The sequence below is a fragment of the Buteo buteo genome, chromosome 31 (genome assembly GCF_964188355.1).
Source record: "Buteo buteo chromosome 31, bButBut1.hap1.1, whole genome shotgun sequence".
In the NCBI taxonomy this organism is placed as follows: domain Eukaryota; kingdom Metazoa; phylum Chordata; class Aves; order Accipitriformes; family Accipitridae; genus Buteo; species Buteo buteo.
Window position 1 is genome coordinate 2,878,856 of NC_134201.1, and position 23,873 is coordinate 2,902,728.

The 23,873-nt window shown below is 61.9% G+C and overlaps 4 protein-coding genes across 6 annotated transcripts in view; 2 read left to right on the plus strand and 2 right to left on the minus strand.

Annotated features, from left to right (window-relative positions):
• LOC142026078 (myosin regulatory light chain 11) overlaps positions 1-2,302 on the plus strand; it is a 5,491-nt gene extending 3,189 nt beyond the window's left edge. Inside the window, exons 3-7 of the mRNA XM_075018902.1 lie at positions 199-274; positions 1,102-1,206; positions 1,310-1,388; positions 1,944-1,992; positions 2,131-2,302. Coding sequence (XP_074875003.1) covers positions 199-274; positions 1,102-1,206; positions 1,310-1,388; positions 1,944-1,992; positions 2,131-2,235 — 414 coding nt within the window. The 3' untranslated portion in view covers positions 2,236-2,302. The remainder of the gene's footprint in view (positions 1-198; positions 275-1,101; positions 1,207-1,309; positions 1,389-1,943; positions 1,993-2,130) is intronic.
• A 1,758-nt stretch (positions 2,303-4,060) lies between these two features.
• On the minus strand, positions 4,061-7,757 carry QPRT (quinolinate phosphoribosyltransferase). The gene is made up of 3 exons (XM_075018908.1): positions 5,850-7,757; positions 4,494-4,625; positions 4,061-4,392 (listed from the first exon to the last, which is right to left on the minus strand). Exons 1-3 carry the CDS (start codon positions 6,966-6,968, stop codon positions 4,186-4,188), a joined length of 1,458 nt encoding a protein of 485 aa, XP_074875009.1. The 5' UTR covers positions 6,969-7,757; the 3' UTR covers positions 4,061-4,185.
• A 1,372-nt stretch (positions 7,758-9,129) lies between these two features.
• ATP2A1 (ATPase sarcoplasmic/endoplasmic reticulum Ca2+ transporting 1) overlaps positions 9,130-23,873 on the minus strand; it is a 40,444-nt gene continuing 25,700 nt past the window's right edge. The window contains exons 14-21 of one of the 2 annotated variants that reach the window (XM_075018840.1): positions 22,358-22,578; positions 20,831-21,033; positions 16,964-17,049; positions 14,651-14,784; positions 12,884-13,001; positions 11,652-11,769; positions 10,561-10,604; positions 9,130-9,395 (exon numbers count right to left, since the gene is read on the minus strand). In XM_075018840.1, the coding sequence (XP_074874941.1) occupies positions 10,600-10,604; positions 11,652-11,769; positions 12,884-13,001; positions 14,651-14,784; positions 16,964-17,049; positions 20,831-21,033; positions 22,358-22,578 (885 nt within the window). In that variant the 3' untranslated portion in view covers positions 9,130-9,395; positions 10,561-10,599. The remainder of the gene's footprint in view (positions 9,396-10,560; positions 10,605-11,651; positions 11,770-12,883; positions 13,002-14,650; positions 14,785-16,963; positions 17,050-20,830; positions 21,034-22,357; positions 22,579-23,873) is intronic. The other variant, XM_075018841.1, reaches the window with a different exon arrangement.
• LOC142026074 (uncharacterized) lies at positions 17,620-19,621 on the plus strand. Of its 2 annotated transcripts, XR_012648770.1 has the most exons (3): positions 17,620-18,432; positions 18,483-19,248; positions 19,445-19,621. XR_012648770.1 is itself a non-coding variant. In XM_075018897.1 (2 exons), the coding sequence occupies exons 1-2, from the start codon at positions 17,995-17,997 to the stop codon at positions 18,717-18,719; spliced, it is 675 nt and encodes a 224-aa protein (XP_074874998.1). In that variant the 5' UTR covers positions 17,620-17,994; the 3' UTR covers positions 18,720-19,309. The 2 variants fall into 2 exon arrangements, 1 of the variants encoding a protein (XP_074874998.1); XM_075018897.1 differs by lacking the exon at positions 19,445-19,621 and having other exon boundaries at positions 18,483-19,309.

Here is a 23,873-nt window from a genome sequence, read left to right on the forward strand (position 1 = left end):
GGGGGAGGGGCCAAGGTGGGGGGAGGGGCGCCCTTGGAATCTTGGGTTTCCTTCCACCCCTCCCCCGCCAACACCTGTTTTTTTGGGGGGGGGGGGGGAGATTTTTTTGGCCTGTGGGGGGAGGGGTGGGGGGAGGGGGCGTGGCCGCCTTCCCATGAGCCTTTGCGACCCCCCCCCCCCCCAAAAAAAAATTTTTAGGCTTTCACCGTCATCGACCAGAACCGTGATGGCATCATCGACAAGGATGACCTCAGGGAGACTTTTGCCGCCATGGGTAAAGGGGGGCGTGGCCGGGAGGGGCGTGGCCGGGAGGGGCGTGGCTCGAGGGGGCGTGGCCCCCAATGGGCGTGGCTAAAGGGGGAGGGGGTTGAAAGGGGAGGAGGGGGAGAAGGAGTTGTGGAGGGAGGGGGCGGGGCTTGGGGAAAGGGGCGGGGCTTGGGGGAGGGGCGTGGTTTGGAGGGGAAGGGGTGGGGCTTGGAGGGGTGGGGCGAGGCTTGGAGGGGCATAGAGGGCAGAGTGGGCGTGGAGGGAGTGGCTTAGCAAAAAGGGGTGGGGCTCAGTGGGAAGGGGTGGGGTTTAGAGGAAATGGGAGGGGCTTAGCGAGAAGGGACGGGGTTATAGAGGAAAGGGGCGGGGCTTAGGGAGTGATGGGCGTGGCTTGGGGAAAGGGCTGCTGGTAGAAAGGGGAGAGGTTGGCGGAGAAGGGGGCGGGGCTTAGAGGGGAGGGGCTGGGGGAAAGGGGTGTGGCTTAGAGCAAAGGGGAGGAGCTTGGAGCGAAGGGGCGGGGCTTAGAGCGAAGGGGCGGGGCTTGGAGGTAATGTGTCGGGGCTTAGAGGGAAAGGGAGTGTCTTGGAGGGAAGGGGTGGGGCTTAGCGAGGGGAGGAGGGGCTTGGGGAGAAGGGGCGGGGCCCCTGGGGAAGGGGCGTGGCTCCAGCATAAGGGGCGGGGCAAAGGGGGGGCCCCACGGTCTTTTGGGAAGGCAACCTTTGGGGTGGGGTGGGGCAGGAAGGGGCGTGGCCTGCGGCAAGCGGGCGGGGCTTGCGGCGGGCGTGTCCCCGAGCCCAACCCCGCCCCCCGCCCCCCCTTTCCCCGGCCAATCAGGGCGGCTGAACGTGAAGAACGAGGAGCTGGACGCCATGATCAAGGAGGCGGCCGGCCCCATCAACTTCACCGTCTTCCTCACCATGTTCGGCGAGAAGCTCAAGGGTGAGGCCCCGCCCCCCCCCTTCCCCTGCCCCACCCCTGGGGGCGGGGACACACCCAGGGGTGACCCCGCCCTCCTCCCCCCCCCCCCCCGCCCCGCCCCCAGGCGCCGACCCCGAGGACGTCATCATGGGGGCGTTCAAGGTGCTGGACCCCGACGGGAAGGGCTCCATCAAGAAGAGTTTGTGAGTGGGGGAGGGGTCACGGGGGGGTCACGGGGGTCATCGGGGTCATGGGGTCGCGGGGGGTCATGGGGTCACTGGGGTCGTTAGGGTCGTTGGGGTCGTTGAGGCCATTGGGGTCATTGGGGCAGTTGGGGATGGGGACACGGAGGGGCGTTGGGGGTCATGGGGGTCATCGGGGGTCATCGAGGTCATCGGGGTCATTGGGGGGTCATGGGGGTCATGGGGTCACAGGGAATGTGGGGTCATTGAGGTCATTGGGGTCATTGGGTCAGTTGGGGATGGGGGGATGCGAAGGGGGCGTTGGGGTCGTGGGGGTCATTGGGGGGGTCATGGGGGTCATCGGGGTCATCAGGGGGTCATCGAGGTCATTGGGGGTCATCAGGGGGTCATTGGGGTCATCAGGGGGTCATCGGGGTCATTGGAAGGGTCATTGGGGGCCGTTGGGGATGGGGGGGGTGTCATGGGGAAGGGGGGAAACATTGGGGACACAGGGATGTGGGGGGGTGGGGCCAACTCAGCCCCGCCCCCTTCCCGCCCCGCCCCCCCCCCCCCCAGCCTGGAGGAGCTGCTGACCACCCAGTGCGACCGCTTCACCCCCGAGGAGGTGAGCGCCCCCCCCCCCCCCAAAAAAACCCTCAGGGGAGTTCCCTGAGTCAGAGATTTTGGGAGGGGCGGAGTCCCTATGGGCGGGGTTACATGGAAGTGCCCCGCCCCCCCAAAAAATCATGTCCCACGCCCCCAGATCAGGAACATGTGGGCCGCCTTCCCCCCCGACGTGGCCGGCAACGTCGACTACAAGAGCATCTGCTACATCATCACCCACGGGGAGGACAAAGAGGGCGAGTGAGGACCCCGCCCCGGCCACGCCCACCCCGCCCCCATGCCGGGCTCCGCCCCTCCCCGTTGGGAATAAAGCGCCTCTTTTTTTTTTTTTGCACTTTTTTGCTTTATTTTTTGGGCTCGGGTGGGGTTTTTTTTTTGGCCCCAGGCTGAAGTTTGGGGGCGGGGACAGGGGTGATGGGGTGGGAGGGGTTTATTTGGGTGGAGCTTGGGGGGGCGGGGTGGGACCCCAGGGTGGATTTTGGGGTCCCCGGTTGGTGGGACAGGTCAGGGATGTGCCTGTCACCCCCATATCATGGCGGGAGGGGGGCATAGAGTGTCAAGAAGAGGGGCCAGAGTGGCACCGGTAACCTCAGGGACCATAGAGACAGGGGAAGACAAGCCAGAGTGGCACCGGTGCCCGAAGGAACCATAGAGACAGGAGAAGAGGAGCCAGAGTGGCACCGGCACCCTAAGGAACCATAGAGACAGGGGAAGAGGGGCCAGAGTAGCACCTAAGTAGACCATAGAGTGTCAAGAAGAGGTACCAGAGTGGCACCAGTGCCCAAAGGAACCATAGAGACAGGGGAAGAGGAGCCAGAGTAGCACCAGCGCCCTAAGTAGACCATAGAGTGTCAAGAAGAGGGGCCAGAGTGGCACCAGCGCCCTCAGGGACCATAGAGACAGGGGAAGAGATACCAGAGTGGCACTGGTGCTGCAAAGGGACCACAGAGTATCAGGAAGAGGTACCAGAGTGGCACCGGCACCCTCAGAAACCATAGAGACAAGGGAAGAGCGGCCATATTGGTTCCGGTACCCTAAGTAGACCATAGAGCGCGCCAAGTTAGAGGTACCAGAGCGTCACCGGCGCCCTCAGGGACCATAGAGACAGGAGAAGAGGGGCCAGAGTAGCACCGGTGCCCTAAGTAGACCATAGAGTGTCAAGAAGAGGTACCAGAGTGGCACCGGCGCCCTCAGAAACCATAGAGACAAGGGAGGAGCGGCCATATTGGTGCCGGTACCCTAAGTAGACCATAGAGTGTGCCAAGAAAGAGGTACCAGAGTGGCACCAGCACCCTCAGGGACCATAGAGACAGGGGAAGAGAGGCCAGAGTGGCACCGGCACCCTCAGAAACCATAGAGACAAGGGAAGAGCGGCCATATTGGTGCTGGTGCCCTAAGTAGACCATAGAGCGTGCCAAGTAAGAGGTACCAGAGCGTCACCGGTGCCCTCAGGGACCATAGAGACAGGGGGAAGAGGGGCCAGAGTGGCACTGGTGTCCTCAGGGACCATAGAGACAGGGGAAGAGGGGCCAGAGCGGCGCCCTCAGAAACCATAGAGACAAGGGAAGAGCAGCCATATTGGTTCCGGTGCCCTAAGTAGACCATAGAGCGCGCCAAGTTAGAGGTACCAGAGCGTCACCGGCGCCCTCAGGGACCATAGAGAGAGGGGAAGAGGGGCCAGAGCGGCGCCCTCAGAAACCATAGAGACAAGGGAAGAGCAGCCATATTGGTGCTGGTGCCCTAAGTAGACCATAGAGCGTGCCAAGTAAGAGGTACCAGAGCGTCACTGGTGCCCTCAGGGACCATAGAGACAGGGGAAGAGGGGCCAGAGCGGCGCCCTCAGAAACCATAGAGACAAGGGAAGAGCAGCCATATTGGTGCCGGTGCCCTAAGTAGACCATAGAGTGCGCCAAGTTAGAGGTACCAGAGCGTCACCGGCGCCCTCAGGGACCACAGAGACAGGAGAAGAGGGGCCAGAGTAGCACCGGTGCCCTAAGTAGACCATAGAGTGTCAAGAAGAGGTACCAGAGTGGCACTGGCGCCCTCAGGGACCATAGAGACAAGGGAGGAGCGGCCATATTGGTTCCGGTGCCCTAAGTAGACCATAGAGCGCGCCAAGTTAGAGGTACCAGAGCGTCACCGGCGCCCTCAGGGACCATAGAGAGAGGGGAAGAGGGGCCAGAGCGGGGCGGGCTCAGGGTGTGTCCCGGTCCCCGCCCCCCGGCAGGACGCGGAGGGCGAAGTCGAGGGCGGGGGCGCCGTGGGTCAGGCACCCCATGGAGACGGCGTCCACGTGGGGCCCCAAAAACGGGCGCAGGTTGGCCAAGGCGATGCCGCCGCTGGCCTCCACCGTCACCCGGGGTTGGGCGGCCTTCACCGCCGCCGCCGCCGCGTGCAGCGCCTGGAAGGACGGGGAAACACGCCCGTGACACGCCCCGTTGGCCCCGCCCCACCCCAGCCCCACATTTTTTTTGGGGGGGGGGGGGGGTCGGAAGCGCCAACCTGGGGGTCGAAGTTGTCGAGGAGGACGATGTCGGCGCCGGCGCTGGCCGCCCTCAAGGCTTCGGCCGCCGAACCGCACTCCACCGCCAGGCGCCGGGTGAAGCCGCCGGCTCGCCGGGCCGCGCCCACCACCTGGGCGGAGTTTGGGAGGGCGGGGCAGGGGTGAGGTCCCACACACCCCCCCCCCCTTCCTCAAAAATGAACTTTGATATGGGGCCGGGTGGCCCTAAAATGGCCGCCAGCGGCTCAAAATGGCCGCCCTCCCCAACCGGTGGGCACCCCCTTCCAAAATGGCGTCCCAGTGACTCCCAGTTTGGGGTGACCCCCGCCCAGCACCCCCCCCCCCCCCAGTTGAAGGGTTACCCTCATTCGTTGCTCCCCCCGCCCCAAAATGGGAGTTTCTCGCCCCAAAATTGGGGTTTCACACCCCAAAATTGGGGTTACCCCGCCAGAACCCCCCCAAAAAGGGGATTTCACCCCCAAATTCCCCCCCACCAATCAGAGGTCCCCACCGTTCCCCCCCAAAATTGGGCTCAACTCCCCAAATTGAGGTCACCCCCCCCCCAAATTGGGATTAACCCCCAAAATTGAGATTAACCCCCCCCAAATCGGGATTTCCCCCCCCAAATTAGGTTTTTTCCCCCCAAAAAAGGGATTTTCCCCCCAAAATTCCCCAATTTGGGGGTCACTAATCAGGGGCCACCCCCCCCGTCCCCCCAAATTTGGGGTCACCCCCCCCAAATTGGTTTTTTTGCCCCCCAAATCGAGATTTCCCCCCCAATTAGGGTTCCCCCCCCCCAGCACCCCCAACAAAGGGAATTTCTCCCCCAAAATTCCCCCCCCCCAATCAGAGGTCCCCCTAGTTCCCCCAAAATTGGGGTCACCCCCCCCAAATTGGGGTCACCCCCCCCAAAATTGGGGTTAACCCCCCCAAATCGAGATTTCCCCCCCAAATTAGGGTTTTCCCCACCCCCACCCCCCAAAAAGGGGATTTTCCCCTCAAATTCCCCCCCCGTTCCCCCCAAAATCGTCATCACCCCCCCCCAAATTTGGCGTTACCCCCCCAAATCGGGATTTCCCCCCCAAATTAGTTTTTTTCCCCCCCAGCACCCCCCCAAATTTCCCCCCTCACCAATCAGAGGTCCCCCAAAATTGGGGTCACCCCCCCAAATTTGGGGTCAACCCTTCCAAGTCGTGATTCCCCCCCCAAAATTAGGGTTTTTCCCCCCCCAGCACCCCCCAAAAAGGGGATTCCCCCCCCCCAAATCCCCCCAGCCAATCAGTGGTCCCGTCCCCACCCCCCAAAATCAGGGCCCCGCCCCCCAAATTTAGGGGTGTGTCCCCCCCCCCCCAAACCTGCTCGAGGGGGGCGCGGGCGGCCAGCAGGTGATTATCCTTCAGCAGCACGAGCCCCGCCCCCAAGCCGTAACGATGGGGCTCCGCCCCTCCCACCGCCAAGGCGTATTTCTCGGCCAATCGAAAGCCGGGCGTCGTCTTCCTGGTCCCGGCCACCGTCCCCGCCCAACCGGCTTCCCGGGCCACCGCCACCGCCCGGGCGGCGGCCGTCGCCACCCCGCTGCAACGCCCCAAACAGTTGAGCGCCACCCTTTCGGCCAATAGCAAACCGGCGCCGGGACCTTCCACTTCGGCCACCACCGTCCTCCCGGCCGGTAACCGGGAACCTTCCGGCGTTTTCCACGTCACCCGGCATCCCGTTTCGGCCCAGGCCGCTTCGGCGAAGGGCGCGCCCGCCAACACCCCTTCCGATTTGCAGAGCAGCTCGGCTCGCCGTGGGGCGCGACCCACGGCCGAGGACGACGGGTCGGGCGAGGGGGCGTCTTCTTCCAACCAAGCGCGGGCCAGAGATTGGAGGGTGTGGGGCGGGAGGAGGGCCCAAAAGTCCGGCGGGGGGGCAGCCATGGAGCCTGGGGGGGGGTGGGAAGAGGGGACAGAGTGGCGCCGGTGCCCAAAAGGAGCATAGAGATGGAGGAAGAGGGGCCAGAGTGGCGCCGGTGCTGATAAAGGGAGCGTAGAGTGCTGGGAAGAGGGGACAGAGTGGCACCGGTACCCAAAGGGACCATAGAGACATGAGAAGAGGCACCAGAGTGGCACCAGTACCCTCAGGGACCATAGAGACAGGGAAAGAAGCACCAGAGTGGCACCCAAAGGGAGCATAGAGACAGGGGAAGAGGCACCAGAGTGGCACCGGTGCCCTAAGAGACCATAGAGTGCCAGGAAGAGGAGCCAGAGTGGCACCAGCACCCTCAGGGACCATAGAGACAGGAGAAGAGGAGCCAGAGTGGCACCGGTGCCCTTAGAGACCACAGAGACAGGGGAAAAGGCACCAGAATGGTGCCAGTGCCCGAATAGACCATAGAGTGCCAGGAAGAGGAGCCAGAGTGGCACCAGCACCCTCAGGGACCATAGAGACAAAGAAAGAGGAACCAGAGTGGCACCAGTGCCCAAAGGGAGCATAGAGACAGAGAAAGAGGCACTAGAGTGGCACCAGCACCCTCAGGGACCATAGAGACAGAGAAAGAGGCACCAGAGTGGCAGTGGAGCCCTTAGAGACCATAGAGACAGGGGAAGAAGCACCAGAGTGGCACCAGTGCCCAAAGGGACCATAGAGACAAAGAGGCACCAGAGTGGCACCCAAAGGGAGCATAGAGACAGGGGAAGAGGCACCAGAGTGGCACCAGTGCCCTAACAGACCATAGAGTGCCAGTAAGAGGAGCCAGAGTGGCACCAGTACCCTCAGGGACCATAGAGACAGGAGAAGAGGAGCCAGAGTGGCACCAGTGCCCTTAGAGACCACAGAGACAGGGGAAGAGGCACCAGAGTGGCACCAGTGCCCAAAGGGACCATAGAGACAGAGAAAGAGGCACCAGAGTGGCACTGGTGCCCTTAGAGACCATAGAGACAGAGAAAGAGGCACCAGAGTGGCAGTGGAGCCCTTAGAGACCATAGAGACAGGGAAAGAGGCACCAGAGTGGCACCAGCACCCTCAGGGACCATAGAGACAGAGAAAGAGGCACCAAAGTGGCACCAGTGCCCTAAGAGACCATAGAGTGCCAGGAAGAGGAGCCAGAGTGGCACCAGTACCCTCAGGGACCATAGAGACAAAGAAAGAGGCACCAGAGTGGCAGTGGAGCCCTTAGAGACCATAGAGACAGGGGAAGAGGCACCAGAGTGGCACCAGTGCCCAAAGGGAGCATAGAGACAGAGAAAGAGGCACTAGAGTGGCACCCAAAGGGAGCATAGAGACAGGGGAAGAGGCACCAGAGTGGCACCAGCACCCTCAGGGACCATAGAGACAGAGAAAGAGGCACCAGAGTGGCACCAGTGCCCTAAGAGACCATAGAGTGCCAGGAAGAGGAGCCAGAGTGGCACCAGTACCCTCAGGGACCATAGAGACAAAGAAAGAGGCACCAGAGTGGCAGTGGAGCCCTTAGAGACCATAGAGACAGGGGAAGAGGCACCAGAGTGGCACCAGTGCCCTATAAGACCATAGAGACAGGAGAAGAGGAGCCAGAGTGGCACCGGTGCCCTTAGAGACCATAGAGACAGAGAAAGAGGCACCAGAGTGGCACCGGTGCCCTTAGAGACCATAGAGACAGAGAAAGAGGCACCAGAGTGGCACCGGTGCCCTAAGAGACGATAGAGTGCCAGGTAGAGGAGCCAGAGTGGCACCAGCACCCTCAGGGACCATAGAGACAGAGAAAGAGGCACCAGAGTGGCACCAATACCCTAAGAGACCATAGAGACAGGGGAAGAAGCACCAGAGTGGCACCAGCGCCCAAAGGGACCATAGAGACAGAGGCACCAGAGTGGCAGCGGTGCCCGAATAGACCATAGAGTGCCAGGAAGAGGAGCCAGAGTGGCACCAGCACCCAAAAGGACCATAGAGACAAAGAAAGAGGCACCAGAGCGGCACCAGCGCCCGAAGGAACCACCGAGTCCCACAAAGAGTGGCCAGAGCGGCGCCGGGATCCGGCCCGCCCCCCCGACCACACCCAACCACACCCTCCTGCCCCATAGAGCCCCCCCCCCCCAATCCTGCCCCACATCCCCTCCCCCACACCCCCCCCCCCACGCTCGGGGCCGCCGCCCTCCCCTCCCCCACCCGGCCCCGCCGGGTCCAAAGTCCGGCCAGGATTGGCCACGTCGCCCGGCCCCGCCCTTCCCCGTGACCCCCCCCCCCCAAGTGGGGCCCGACCCCACCCCAAAGTTGGGGGTCGCACCGACCTGCAGAGCCGGGAGGTTTTTTTTTGGGGGGGTGGGGGGGGTCGCGGCGAGTGAGCCCCGAATCGACGGGGGTCGGGGTGGTCATAGCTGGGGGGGCGGGGTCAGCCCGCCGGCCCCGCCTTGGGGTGGGGGCCTTTCCCCAAGCCCCGCCCCTCAAAGAGGGCTAGGGACACGCCCCGACCCCCAAATGAAGGGGCGATATGGGGCAGAGCGACACCCCAAAATTTGACTGGGGGGGGGGGGGGGGGTCAACCCTTTGTCGCTTGCCCCTCCCCCCAAAGACCCTTTTGGGGGGGGTGGGAGGGGATTTCGGCCCAACCCCGCCCCCTCCCCCCCAGGCTCCGCCCCTTCCCCATTCATGGCCACGCCCCTCCCCCCAAAACCAAGGCGGGTTGGGGGGGGGGGGCGACAATTTCTCTTTATTGGCAATAAATAAGCGACGCCGGGGTGGGGGAGGGGCTGCCCCACGGCAAAAGGGCGTGCCCCACGGCGGGGGGAGGGGCTGCCCCACGGCGCTATGGGGCTGCCCCACGGCGCCGTGGGGGGGGCCGAGCAGCTCCGGAGGCGAAGTGGGGGGGGGGGGGGGGAAACACACGGACGGACCCCGGTGGGGGGGGGGGGGTCACTTCCGCTTCTTCCGGGTGTCCTCGGCGTCGGCTGTTGGGGTGGTGGGGGGGGTGACGTCACGTGATGTCATACGCCCCGCCCCCCCCCAACCTCAGCCCCGCACCCCCCACCCCATTATTGTCCTCCCCCGGTGATGTCAGGGGTGGGGACACGGGGGGGGCGACGAGGACGTGGGGGGTGACGTGGACACGACCGTGGGGTGATGGGGACACGTGTGGGGTGATGGGGACGTGGCCGTGGGGTGATGGGACACGTGTGGGGTGAAGGTGACGATGACGTGGGAGATGATGGGGACACAAGTGTGGGGTGATGGGACACGTGTGGGGTGACGGGGACACGTGTGGGGTGATGGGGACGTGGCCGTGGGGTGATGGGACACAACCGTGGGGTGATGGGACACGTGTGGGGTGAAGGTGACGATGACGTGGGAGATGATGGGGACACAAGTGTGGGGTGATGGGACACGTGTGGGGTGATGGGACACGTGTGGGGTGATGGGGACGTGGCCGTGGGATGACAGGGACGTGTGGGGTGATGGGACACGTGGGGTGACAAGGACACGTGAAGGTGACGATGACGTGGGAGATGTTGGGGACACAAGTGTGGGGTGATGGGACACATGTGGGGTGACAGGGACATGTGGGGTGACGATGACGTGGGAGATGTTGGGGACACAACCGTGGGGTGATGGGACACAAGTGTGGGGTGATGGGACACGTGGGGTGACAGTGACGTGGCCATGGGGTGATGGGACACGTGTGGGGTGATGGGGACGTGGCCATGGGATGACAGGGACGTGTGGGGTGATGGGACACGTGTGGGGTGACGAGGACACGTGAAGGTGACGATGACGTGGGAGATGATGGGGACACAAGTGTGGGGTGATGGGGACACGTGTGGGGTGACGGGGACACGTGTGGGGTGATGGGGACGTGGCCGTGGGGTGATGGGACACAACTGTGGGGTGATGGGACACGTGGGGTGATGGGACACGTGAAGGTGACGATGACGTGGGAGATGATGGGGACACAACCGTGGGGTGATGGGACACGTGTGGGGTGATGGGGACGTGGCCGTGGGGTGATGGGACACAACCGTGGGGTGACGGGACACGTGGGGTGACGGTGACACACGTGGGGTGACGGTGACACGCGTGGGGTGACGGTGACACGCGTGGGGTGGGGTCGGGGGGTACCTGTGGCCGAGGCCGAGGCCGATGAGGGGAGACGAGAGTTCAGGCTACGAGAGGGGAGGGGGGAGATGGCGGTGAGAGACGGGGGAGGGGACGGGGAGGGACTGGGAGGGGACACGGGGAGGGATGGAATGGGGAGAGGAGGCGACAATCGCGATAGGGAGGGGACCATCGCGATAGGGAGGGGACAATGGAGATATGGAGGTGACGATCGCGATAGGGAGGTGACAATCGTGATAGGGAGGGGACCATGGCGATAGGGAGGGGACAATGGTGATATGGAGGTGACCACTGAGATGATATGGAGGTGACAACGGCGATAGGGAGGGGACAATCGCGATAGGGAGGGGACAATGGAGATAGGGAGGGGACAATGGAGATAGGGAGGGGACAATGGCAATAGGGAGGGGACAATCGTGATATGGAGGCGACAATCGCAATAGGGAGGGGACCATGGCGATAGGGAGGGGACAATTGTGATATGGAGGTGACCACTGAGATGATATGGAGGTGACAATGGCGATAGGGAGGGGACAATCACGATATGGAGGTGACAATGGCGATAGGGAGGGGACAATCGCGATAGGGAGGGGACCATGGCGATAGGGAGGTGACAATGGTGATAGGGAGGGGACAATCGTGATATGGAGGCAACAATCGCGATAGGGAGGTGACCATGGTGATAGGGAGGTGACAATGGTGATAGGGAGGGGACAATCAAGATATGGAGGGGACAATGGTGATAGGGAGGGGACAATCGCGATAGGGAGGGGACAATGGCGATATGGAGGTGACCATCGCAATAGGGAGGTGACAATGGCAATAGGGAGGGGACAATGGAGATATGGAGGTGACAATCATGATAGGGAGGGGACAATCGTGATAGGGAGGTGACAATCGCGATAGGGAGGTGACAATCGCGATAGGGAGGTGACCATCGCGATAGGGAGGGGACGACAGAAGATGGAAGCCACCACGGCAACACAGAGTCGACCACGGAGGCGGCCGGGGTGGGGGGGGTGACCGGAAGTGAGGGCAGGGGTGGGGCGGGGGCGGGGCCGGGGGGCGGGGCCATGGGCGGGGCTCCTCCTCACCCTCCAGGTAGTTCCTGGCGACGAACTTGAGGGCCTCGTCCAGCAGGATGACGGGGAAGGAGATCTTCAGCACCATGAACCAGTGCGGCAGGTCCAGGGGCGTCAGCTTGAAGATCATCTGGGGGGGGGGGGGGGGGGCGGGGACACGCATGCAAATGAGACCCCGCCCCCCCCCCCCCAGCAAGCTACCATGGCTACCAGCCCCATGGCTACCAACCCCGATGGCCACCGACCTCTCTACGGTCAACAGCCCCGTGTCTACCAACTCCCCCGGCCACCAGCCTCCCCGGGGCTACCAGCCCAAGGGCCACCAAACCTCCTCCATGGCCACCAAACCTCCCCCATGGCCACCAAACGTCCCCCACGGCCACCAACCCCATGGCCACCAACCCTGATGGCCACCAACCCTCCCCCATGGCCACCAAACCTCCCCCACGGCCACCAAACCTCCCTGGCCACCAACCCCATGGCCACCAACGGCAACAGCCACCAGCCCCATGGCCACCAAACCTCCCCCCCGGCCACCAAACCTCCTGGCCACCAAGCCCATGGCCACCAACCCTGACGGCCACCAACCCTGATGGCCACCAAACCTCCCCCATGGCCACCAACAGCGATGGCTACCAACCCCATGGCCACCAACAGCAACAGCCACCAGCCCCATGGCTACCAACCCCAATAGCCCCCAACCTCCCCGATGGCCACCAAACCTCCCCGATGGCCACCAACCTCCCTGTGGCCACCACCCCTGATGGTCACCAACCTCCCCGATGGCCCCCAAACCTCCCCCATGGCCCCCAAACCTCCCCGGCCACCAACCTCATGGCTACCAACCCCATGGCCACCAACAGCAACAGCCACCAGCCCCCCGGCTACCAACCCTGATGGCCACCAGACCTCCCCGATGGCCACCAAACCTCCCCGATGGCCAGCAACCTCCCTGTGGCCACCACTCCCGATGGCCACCAAACCTCCCCGATGGCCACCACCCCTGATGGCCACGAAACCTCCCCGATGGCCACCACCCCTGATGGCCACCAAACCTCCCCGATGGCCACCAAACCTTCCCGAAGGCCACCAACCTCCCCGTGGCCACCACCCCTGATGGCCACCAAGCCCTCTACGGCCGTGTCTACCAACTCCCCCGGCCCCCAACCACCCCGTGGCCACCAACCCCACGACCACCAGCCCCGCGGCTACTAGCCCCGCGGCCAGTAGCCCCCCCTCCTTACGGGCAGCGGGTCGATGTAGAGGATGACGAAGTGGAGGGACATGGAGAGGCAGATGGAGCCCATCAGCCAGATGTTGACCCACGGCGGCATGCGGAGCAGGGATTGGTTCTCGGAGAGGCTGGAGAGGGGAGACGGCAAGATGGCGGCGAGGGTGGTGATGGTGGGGACGGGGGTGAAGGTGGGGACGGTTAGGGGATGGTGGTGATGATGGTTGGGGGTTGGCGACGATGGTTACGGTGGTGGTGATGATGGTTGGGGTGGTGATGATGATGGTTAGGGGGTGGTGATGAAGGTTGGGGTGGTGATGATGATGGTTATGGTGGTGGTGATGAAGGTTGGGGTGGTGATGATGATGGTTATGGTGGTGGTGATGAAGGTTGGGTGGTGGTGATGATGGTTGGGTGGTGGTGATGATGGTTGGGGGTTGGCGATGATGGTTACGGTGGTGGTGATGATGGTTGGGGTGGTGATGATGAAGGTTGGGGTGGTGGTGATGAAGATTAGGGGGTTGGAAATGATGGTTATGGCGGTGGTGATGATGGTTGGGTGGTGGTGATGAAGGTTGGGGTGGTGGTGATGATGGTTATGGGGTGGTGATGATGGTTACAGTGATGGTGATGATGGTTAGGGGGTGGTGATGATGGTTACGGGGTGGTGATGATGGTTGGGGTGGTGATGATGATGGTTATGGTGGTGGTGATGATGGTTGGGGTGGTGGTGATGATGGTTAGGGGGTGGTGATGATGGTTACAGTGATGGTGATGATGGTTACGGGGTGGTGATGATGGTTACAGTGATGGTGATGATGGTTAGGGGGTGGCGATGATGGTTAGGGGGGTGGTGGCGGCGCTGGGGGTGGTGATGGTGGTTATGGTGGTGATGGTGACGGTGATGATGGTTATGGTGGTCGCGATGGTGATGATGGTGGCGTGGGTGACGGTGATGATGGTTATGGTGGTGATGATGGTGATGGTGATGATGGTTATGGTGGCCGCGATGGTGGCGACGGTGGCGTCAGTGATGATGGCGATGGTAGTGTTGGTGATGGTGATGATGGCGGCGTTGGTGACGGTGATGATGGTTACGGTGGTCATGATGGTGATGATGGTGATGGTGATGATGGTTAGGGGGTGATGATGATGGTTGGGGGGTTGGCGATGATGGCTGGGGTGGTGGTGATGATGGTTAGAGTGATGGTGATGATGGTTATGGTGATGGTGATGATGGTTACAGTGGTGGTGATGATGGTTATGGTGATGGTTACGGTGATGGTGATGATGGTTAGGGGGTGGTGATGATGGTTATGGTGACGCTGATGATGGTTACAGTGATGGTGATGATGGTTAGAGGGTGATGATGATGGTTGGGGTGGTGGTGATGATGGTTACGGTGATGGTGATGACGGTTGTGATGGTGGTGATGATGGTCAGGGGGTGGTGATGATGGTCGGGGGGTGATGATGATGGTTAGAGTGGTGGTGATGACGGTTATGGTGGTGGTGATGACGGTTACGGTGGTGGTGATGACGGTTATGGTGGTGGTGATGAAGGTTAGGGGGGTGGCGCTGATGGTTGGCGGGTGGCGCTGATGGCTAGAGTGATGGTGATGACGGTGACGGTGGTCATGACGGTGACGATGGTCATGACGGTGACGGTGGTGATGATAGTGTTGGTGATGATGGTGATGGCGGTGATGACAGTGGTGGTGATGGCGGTGTCAGCGATGACGGTGATGACGGTGACGGTGGCGAGGAAGACCAAGCCCTACCTGTTGAGGGCGTTGCACATCTCGATGGTGACCAGGACGGAGAGCGCCATGGTCATGGGCACCGGCGACTCAAAGATTTCGCAGTCCAGGCCCTCGAACTCCACGTTGTGCTCCGTGCACTGCATGAAGTGGGTCTGCGGGGACACCGGCGGCGACGTCATCGGTGACGTCGCGTCACCGCGGTGACGTCGCGGCCGGGACACCCCCCCACCCGGTGCGGGGGGTTGGTGGTGAAGGGGATGGGGACGGTGGGGTCATCGGGGGGAATTTGGGAGTCGGGGTGAAGGTGGGAGGGGGGACCATGAGGAGCCCGGGATCCACCACGGGGGTGTCGCGGGGCCACCATGGGGACCTTGGGGCCACCATGGGGGTGGTGGGGCCACCATGGGGACTTTGGGGCCACCAAGGGGACCTTGGGGCCACCATGGGGATGGTGGGGCCATCATGAGGACCTTGGGGCCACCATGGGGACCTTGGGGCCACCACGGGGGTGGTGGGGCCACCATGGGGACCTTGGGGCCACCATGGGGATGGTGGGGCCATCACGAGGACCTTGGGGCCACCAAGGGGACCTTGGGGCCACCATGGGGATGGCGGGGCCATCTTGAGGACCTTGTGGCCACCATGGGGATGGCGGGGCCACCGTGAGGACCTTGTGGCCACCATGGGGATGGCGGGGCCATCATGAGGACCTTGGGGCCACCACGGGGGTGGTGGGGCCACCATGGGGATGGCAGGGCTATCACAAGGGCCTTGGGGCCACCACGGGGGTGGTGGGGCCATCACAAGGACCTTGTGGCCACCATGGGGATGGTGGGGCCATCATGAGGACCTTGGGGCCACCATGGGGACCTTGGGGCCACCACGGGGGTGGTGGGGCCATCACAAGGACCTTGGGGCCACCATGGGCGTGGGAGGTCCATCATGAGGACCTTGTGGCCACCATGGGGATGGCAGGGCCATCGTGAGGACCTTGTGGCCACTATGGGGATGGTGGGGCCATCATGAGGACCTTGGGGCCACCAAGGGGACCTTGGGGCCACCATGGGGATGGTGGGGCCATCACAAGGACCTTGGGGCCACCATGGGCGTGGGAGGTCCATCATGAGGACCTTGGGGCCACCATGGGGATGGCAGGGCTATCACAAGGGCCTTGGGGCCACCACGGGGATGGTGGGGCCATCATGAGGACCTTGGGGCCACCATGGGGACCTTGGGGCCACCACGGGGGTGGTGGGGCCACCATGGGGACCTTGGGGCCACCATGGGGATGGTGGGGCCATCATGAGGACCTTGTGGCCACCATGGGGATGGTGGGGCCATCACGAGGACCTTGGGGCCACCAAGGGGACCTTGGGGCCACCATGGGGATGGTGGGGCCATCACGAGGACCTTGGGGCCACCATGGGCGTGGGAGGTCCATCATGAGGACCTTGGGGCCACCATGGGGATGGCAGGGCTATCACAAGGGCCTTGGGGCCACCACGGGGATGGTGGGGCCATCATGAGGACCTTGGGGCCACCATGGGGACCTTGGGGCCACCACGGGGGTGGCGGGGCCACCATGGGGACCTTGTGGCCACCACGGGGATGGTGGGGCCATCACGAGGACCTTGGGGCCATCACAGGGACCTTGTGGCCACCACAGGGATAGCAGGTTCATCACAAGGACCTTGGGGCCACCATGGGGATGGCGGGGCCATCACAAGGACCTTGGGGCCACCATGGGCGTGGGAGGTCCATCATGAGGACCTTGGGGCCACCATGGGGATGGCAGGGCCATCGTGAGGACCTTGTGGCCACTATGGGGATGGTGGGGCCATCATGAGGACCTTGGGGCCACCAAGGGGACCTTGGGGCCACCATGGGGATGGTGGGGCCATCACAAGGACCTTGGGGCCACCATGGGCGTGGGAGGTCCATCATGAGGACCTTGGGGCCACCATGGGGATGGCAGGGCTATCACAAGGGCCTTGGGGCCACCACGGGGATGGCGGGGCCATCACGAGGACCTTGGGGCCACCATGGGGACCTTGGGGCCACCATGGGGATGGCGGGGCCATCGTGAGGACCTTGTGGCCACCACGGGGATGGTGGGGCCATCACGAGGACCTTGGGGCCACCATGGGGACCTTGTGGCCACCATGGGGATGGTGGGGCCATCACGAAGACCTTGGGGCTGTCACGAGGCCCTTGGGGCCACCATGGGGGCCTTGGGGCCACCGCGGGGACTTTGTGGCCACCACGGGGCCCCCGTGGTTGTCACGATGGGGGTGGGGTGGGGTGGGGGTGGGGGTGGGGCGCAGGACTCACCAGCTGGTGGTAGGAGACGGCGGGACCATCCTCGGCGTAGAGGAACCACCACGCCGCCGCGCCCACCGTGGCCGCGCCCACGTACCCTGGGGGGAGAGCGGGGGAGGGGGGGGTGTGAGACGGGGTGGGCGACCACCACCATGGTGGGGGGGGGGGTCTAGGAGGGACCACCAGACAAGGGACAACCACCACGGGGGGGGGGGGTCTACGTGTGACCACCATCGTGGGGGGGGTAGAGGAGACCACCACGGGCGTCTACGAGGGGACACGACCACGGGGGTCTACGAGAGACGGGCATGGGGGTCTACAAGGCATCGTCGTGGGGGTCTGGAAGAGACCACCACCATGGAGACCTACAAGAGATCACCACGGGGGTCTACAAGAGACCACCACCATGAAGATCTACAAGAGACCACCACGGGGGTCTACAAGAGACCACCACCATGAAGATCTACATGAGACCACCATGGGGGTCTACAAGAGATCATCATGGGGGTCTAGAAGAGACCACTACCACGAAGATCTATAAGAGACCACCATGGGGGTCTACAAGGACCCACCCTACAAAGAACAACCACCGTGGGGGTCTAGAAGCGACCACCACCACGAAGATCTACAAGAGACCACCATGAAAATCTACAAGAAACCACCATGAAAATCTACAAGAGACCACCATGGAGATCTACAAGAGACCACCACGGGGGTCTACAAGAGATCATCATGGGGGTCTACAAAGCATCATCATGGGGGTCTACAAGAGACCACCACCACGAAGACCTACAAGACACCACCATGAGGGTCTACAAGACATCACCACGGCTCTCTAGAACCAACCACCACCAGGAAGATCTACAAGAGACCACCATGGAGATCTACAAGGGATCATCATGGAGATCTACAAAGCATCATCATGGGGGTCTAGAAGAGACCACCACCACGAAAACCTACAAGAGACCACCATGGGGGTCTACAAGACATCATGATGGGTCTCTAGAAGCAATGACCACCACGAAGACCTACAAGAGACCACCATGGAGGTCTACAAGACATCATCACGGGGGTCTACAAGAGACCACCACCATGAAGATCTTCAAGAGACCACCATGGAGGTCTACAAGACATCATCACGGGGGTCTACAAGAGACCACCACCACGAAGACCTACAAGAGACCACCATGAAGACCTACAAGAGACCACCATGGAGGTCTAGAAGTGACCACCACCACGAAGATCTACAAGAGACCACCATGGAGATCTACAAGAGACCACCATGGGTCTCTAGAACCAACCACCACCACGAAGATCTACAAGACACCACCATGGAGGTCTACAAGGTTGCACCATCGGGGTCTAGAAGCGACCACCACCACGGTGACCTACAAGAGACCACCATGGGGGTCTACAAGACATCACCATGGGTCTCTAGAAGCAACGACCACCACGAAGACCTACAAGACACCACCACAAAGGTCTACAAGACATCACCACGGCCCCCTAGAACCAACCAACCACCATGAAGGCCTACAAGACACCACCATTGGGGTCTACAAGAGACCACCACCATGAAGATCTCCAAGAGACCACCATGGGGGTCTACAAGACATCCCCATGGGTCTCTAGAAGCAACGACCACCACGAAGACCTACACGAGACCACCACGGGGGTCTACAAGACATCCCCATGGGTCTCTAGAAGCAACGACCACCATGGAGATCTACAAGAGACCACCTCAAAGACCTACAAGAGACCACCATGAAGGTCTACAAGACATCCCCATGGGTCTCTAGAAGCAACGACCACCACGAAGACCTACAAGACACCACCATGGGGGTCTACAAGAGACCACCACCATGAAGATCTCCAAGAGACCACGATGGGGGTCTACAAGACATCATGATGGGTCTCTAGAAGCAATGACCACCATGAAAACCTACAAGAGACCACCATGGAGGCCTACAAGACATCCCCATGGGTCTCTAGAAGCAACGACCACCACGAAGACCTACACGAGACCACCACGGGGGTCTACAAGACATCCCCATGGGTCTCTAGAAGCAACGACCACCATGGAGATCTACAAGAGACCACCTCAAAGACCTACAAGAGACCACCATGAAGGTCTACAAGACATCATCACGGGGGTCTACAAGAGACCACCACCATGAAGATCTCCAAGATACCACCATGGAGGTCTACAAGACATCCCCATGGGTCTCTAGAAGCAACGACCACCACGAAGACCTACAAGAGACCACCACGGGGGTCTACAAGACATCACCATGGGGGTCTACAAGAGACCGCCACCATGAAGGTCTACAAGAGACCACCATGGAGGTCTACAAGACATCCCCATGGGTCTCTAGAAGCAACGACCACCACGAAGACCTACAAGAGACCACCATGGGGGTGTACAAGAGACCACCACCATGAAGACCTACAAGAGACCACCACCATGAAGATCTCCAAGAGACCACGATGGAGGTCTACAAGACATCATCACGGGGGTCTACAAGAGACCACCACCATGAAGATCTCCAAGAGACCACCATGGAGGTCTACAAGACATCATCACGGGGGTCTACAAGAGACCACCACCATGAAGATCTCCAAGAGACCACGATGGGGGTCTACAAGACATCATGATGGGTCTCTAGAAGCAATGACCACCATGAAAACCTACAAGAGACCACCATGGAGGTCTACAAGACATCCCCATGGGTCTCTAGAAGCAACGACCACCACGAAGACCTACACGAGACCACCACGGGGGTCTACAAGACATCATCATGGGTCTCTAGAAGCAACAACCACCATGGAGATCTACAAGAGAGCACCTCAAAGACCTACAAGAGACCACCATGAAGGTCTACAAGACATCACCATGGGTCTCTAGAAGCAACGACCACCACGAAGACCTACAAGACACCACCATGGGGGTCTACAAGAGACCACCACCATGAAGATCTCCAAGAGACCACGATGGGGGTCTACAAGACATCATGATGGGTCTCTAGAAGCAATGACCACCATGAAAACCTACAAGAGACCACCATGGAGGTCTACAAGACATCCCCATGGGTCTCTAGAAGCAACGACCACCACGAAGACCTACAAGACACCACCATGGGGGTCTACAAGACATCATGATGGGTCTCTAGAAGCAATGACCACCATGAAAACCTACAAGAGACCATCACAGGGGTCTACAAGACATCACCATGGGTCTCTAGAAGCAACGACCACCACGAAGACCTACAAGAGACCACCACGGGGGTCTACAAGACATCATCATGGGTCTCTAGAAGCAACGACCACCATGGAGATCTACAAGAGACCACCTCAAAGACCTACAAGAGACCACCATGAAGGTCTACAAGACATCATCACGGGGGTCTACAAGAGACCACCACCATGAAGATCTCCAAGATACCACCATGGAGGTCTACAAGACATCACGATGGGTCTCTAGAAGCAACGACCACCACGAAGACCTACAAGACACCACCACAGGGGTCTACAAGACATCACCATGGCTCTCTAGAACCAACCAACCACCATGAAGACCTACAAGAGACCACCATGGGGGTCTACAAGAGACCACCACCATGAAGATCTCCAAGACACCACCATGGGGGTCTACAAGACATCCCCATGGGTCTCTAGAAGCAACGACCACCACGAAGACCTACAAGACACCACCACGGAGGTCCCCAAGAGACCCCCCACGGCCCCCTAGACCCAACCAACCCCCCCGAAGATCTCCCAGCCATCCCTTGGAGGTCTCCAAGCCCCCCCCCAGAAGGTCTCGGGGCTCGTGTCCCCCCCCCACCCCGAGAAGGTCCCCGGTGGGGGGGGCCCATGTCTCACCGCCGATGGCCAAGTAGCGGAAGAAGAGCCACCCGCTGATGAGGGGCTCCTTGGGGCTGCGGGGGGGTTTGTCCATGATGTCCAGGTCGGGGGGGTTGAAGCCGAGGGCGGTGGCCGGCAGCCCGTCCGTCACCAGGTTGACCCACAGGAGCTGAACCGGGATCAAGGCCTCCGGCAAACCCAGCGCCGCCGTCAGGAAGATGCTGGGGGAAGGGGCCGGGGTGGGGGGGGGGGAAGGTGGGAGGGGGAACTGGGAGGGAGTGGGGAGGGTGGGGGGGGGATGGGGATTTTGGGGGGGGGGGGGGGGTTGGGAGGGGACTGGGAGGGGTGTCGGGGGGGAACTGGGGGGGAGTGGGGAGGGTGGGGGGATGGGGATTTTGGGGGGTTTGGGGGGGACTGGGAGGGTGGGGTAGGGGGGTGGGGGGATGGGGATTTTGGGGGTGGGGGGGTTGGGAGGGGTTGGGAGGGGACTGGGAGGGGTGTCGGGGGGGAACTGGGGGGGAGTGGGAGGGAGTGGGGAGGGTGGGGGGATGGGGATTGGGGGGTTTGGGGGGGGCTGGGGGGAACTGGGAGGGACTGGGAGGGTGGGGAAGGGGCGGTAGGGGGGTGGGGGGATGGGGATTTTGGGGGTGGGGGGGGTTGGGAGGGGTTGGGAGGGGACTGGGAGGAACTGGGAGGGTGGGGTAGGGGGTGGGGGGATGGGGATTTTGGGGTTTGGGGGGACTGGGAGGAGCTGGGGGGGAACTGGGAGGGTGGGGAAGGGGCGGTCGGGGGGTGGGGGGAATAGGGATTTTGGGGGTGGGGGGGGTTGGGAGGGGTTGGGAGGGGACTGGGAGGAGCTGGGAGGGAGTGGGAGGGAGTGGGGAGGGCGGGGGGAATGGGGATTGGGGGGTTTGGGGGGTTTGGGGGGGACTGGGAGGGACTGGGAGGGTGGGGAAGGGGCGGTAGGGGGGTGGGGGGATGGGGATTTTGGGGGGTTTGGGGGGGACTGGGAGGAACTGGGGGGGAACTGGGAGGAACTGGGAGGGAGTGGGAGGGAGTGGGGAGGGCGGGGGGAATGGGGATTGGGGGGTTTGGGGGGTTTGGGGGGGACTGGGAGGGGCTGGGGAGGCGGGTGGGGGGCGGGGGGTCAAGGGGAACTGGGGGTGATAATGGGAATTGGGGGGGCCTGGGGGGGGACTGGGAGGGGGGATCAGGGGGGAACTGGGGACGATCGTGGCAACTGGGGGGATTGGGGGGGTCTGGGGGGAAGCAGTGGGGCTGGAGGGGGTCGGGGGGGGGGGCTGGGGGGGACTGGGCGGGGGAACTGGGATGAACTGGGGGAGTTTGGGCGGATCGGAGGGACCTGGCGGGGGGGAACTTGGGGGGGGGGGACGAAGGGGATTTGGGGCGGCCAGGAGGGAACTGGAGAAACTGGTGGGAACTGGTGGGACTAGAAGGAAGCTGGCGAGACCCGGGGGGGGGGGGGGGGGGCTGGGGTGGGGGGGTACTGGGAGGAACTGGGAGGCACTGGGAGGCCCCTCTCACCAGACCACCTCGCCGACGTTGGAGGAGATGAGGTAGCGGATGAACTGCTTCATGTTGTTGTAGATGGCCCGGCCCTCCTCCACCGCCGCCACGATGGTGGAGAAGTTGTCGTCGGCCAAGACCATCTCGGAGGCCGTCTTGGCCACCGCCGTCCCCGAGCCCATGGCGATGCCGATTTCGGCTTTCTTCAACGCCGGCGCGTCGTTCACCCCGTCGCCCGTCTGCGCCGGGGAGGGAAGGGAGCGGTGTCGGGGTCTCCCGAAGGGGGGTGGTGGGTCACCCAAGGGGGGTTGTGGGTCACCCAAAGAAGGTTATGGGTCAACCAAGGGGGGTTATGGGTCAACCAAGAGGGTGGTGGGTCTCCCAAAGGGGGTTATGGGTCTCCGAAGAGGGGTTATGGGTCAATCAAGAGGGGTTATGGGTCAACCAAGGGTGGTGGTGGGTCTTTCAAGGTGGGTTATGGGTCAACCAAGAGGGTGGTGGGTCTCCCAAGGGGGGTTATGGGTCAACCAAGGGGGGTTATGGGTCAACCAAGAGGGTGGTGGGTCTCCCAAAGAAGGTTATGGGTCAACCAAGGGGGGTTATGGGTCAACCAAGAGGGAGGTGGGTCTCCCAAGGGTGGTTATGGGTCAACCAAGGGGGTGGTGGGTCTTCCAAGGGTGGTGGTGGGTCTCCCAAAGAAGGTTATGGGTCACCCAAGAGGGGTTATGGGTCAACCAAGAGGGTGGTGGGTCTCCCAAAGAAGGTTATGGGTCTCCCAAGGGGGGTTATGGGTCAACCAAGGAAGAAGGTTATGGGTCACCCAAAGGGGGTTATGGGTCAACCAAGAGGGTGGTGGGTCAACCAAGGGGGTGGTGGGTCAACCAAGGGGGTGGTGGGTCTCCCGAAGAAGGTTATGGGTCACCCAAGGGGGGTTCTGGGTCTCCCAAGGGGGGTTATGGGTCAACCAAGAGGGTGGTGGGTCTCCCAAAGGTGGTTATGGGTCAACCAAGGGGGTTATGGGTCAACCAAGAGGGAGGTGGGTCTCCCAAAGGTGGTTATGGGTCTCCCAAAGGTGGTTATGGGTCTCCCAAAGAAGGTTATGGGTCACCCAAGAGGGGTTATGGGTCTCCCAAGAGGGGTTATGGGTCAACCAAGAGGGTTATGGGTCTCCCAAGAGGTTGGTGGGTCTTCCAAGGGGGGTTATGGGTCAACCAAGAGGGGTTATGGGTCTCCCAAACAAGGTTATGGGTCAACCAAAGGGGGTTATGGGTCAACCAAGGGGGTTATGGGTCAACCAAGGGGGGTTATGGGTCAACCAAAGAAGGTTATGGGTCACCCAAAGGGGGTTATGGGTCAACCAAGGGGGGTTATGGGTCAACCAAGAGGGTGGTGGGTCTCCCAAGGGGGGTTATGGGTCAACCAAGAGGGTTATGGGTCTCCCAAGAGGTTGGTGGGTCTTCCAAGGGGGGTTATGGGTCAACCAAGAGGGGTTATGGGTCTCCCAAACAAGGTTATGGGTCAACCAAGGGGGGTT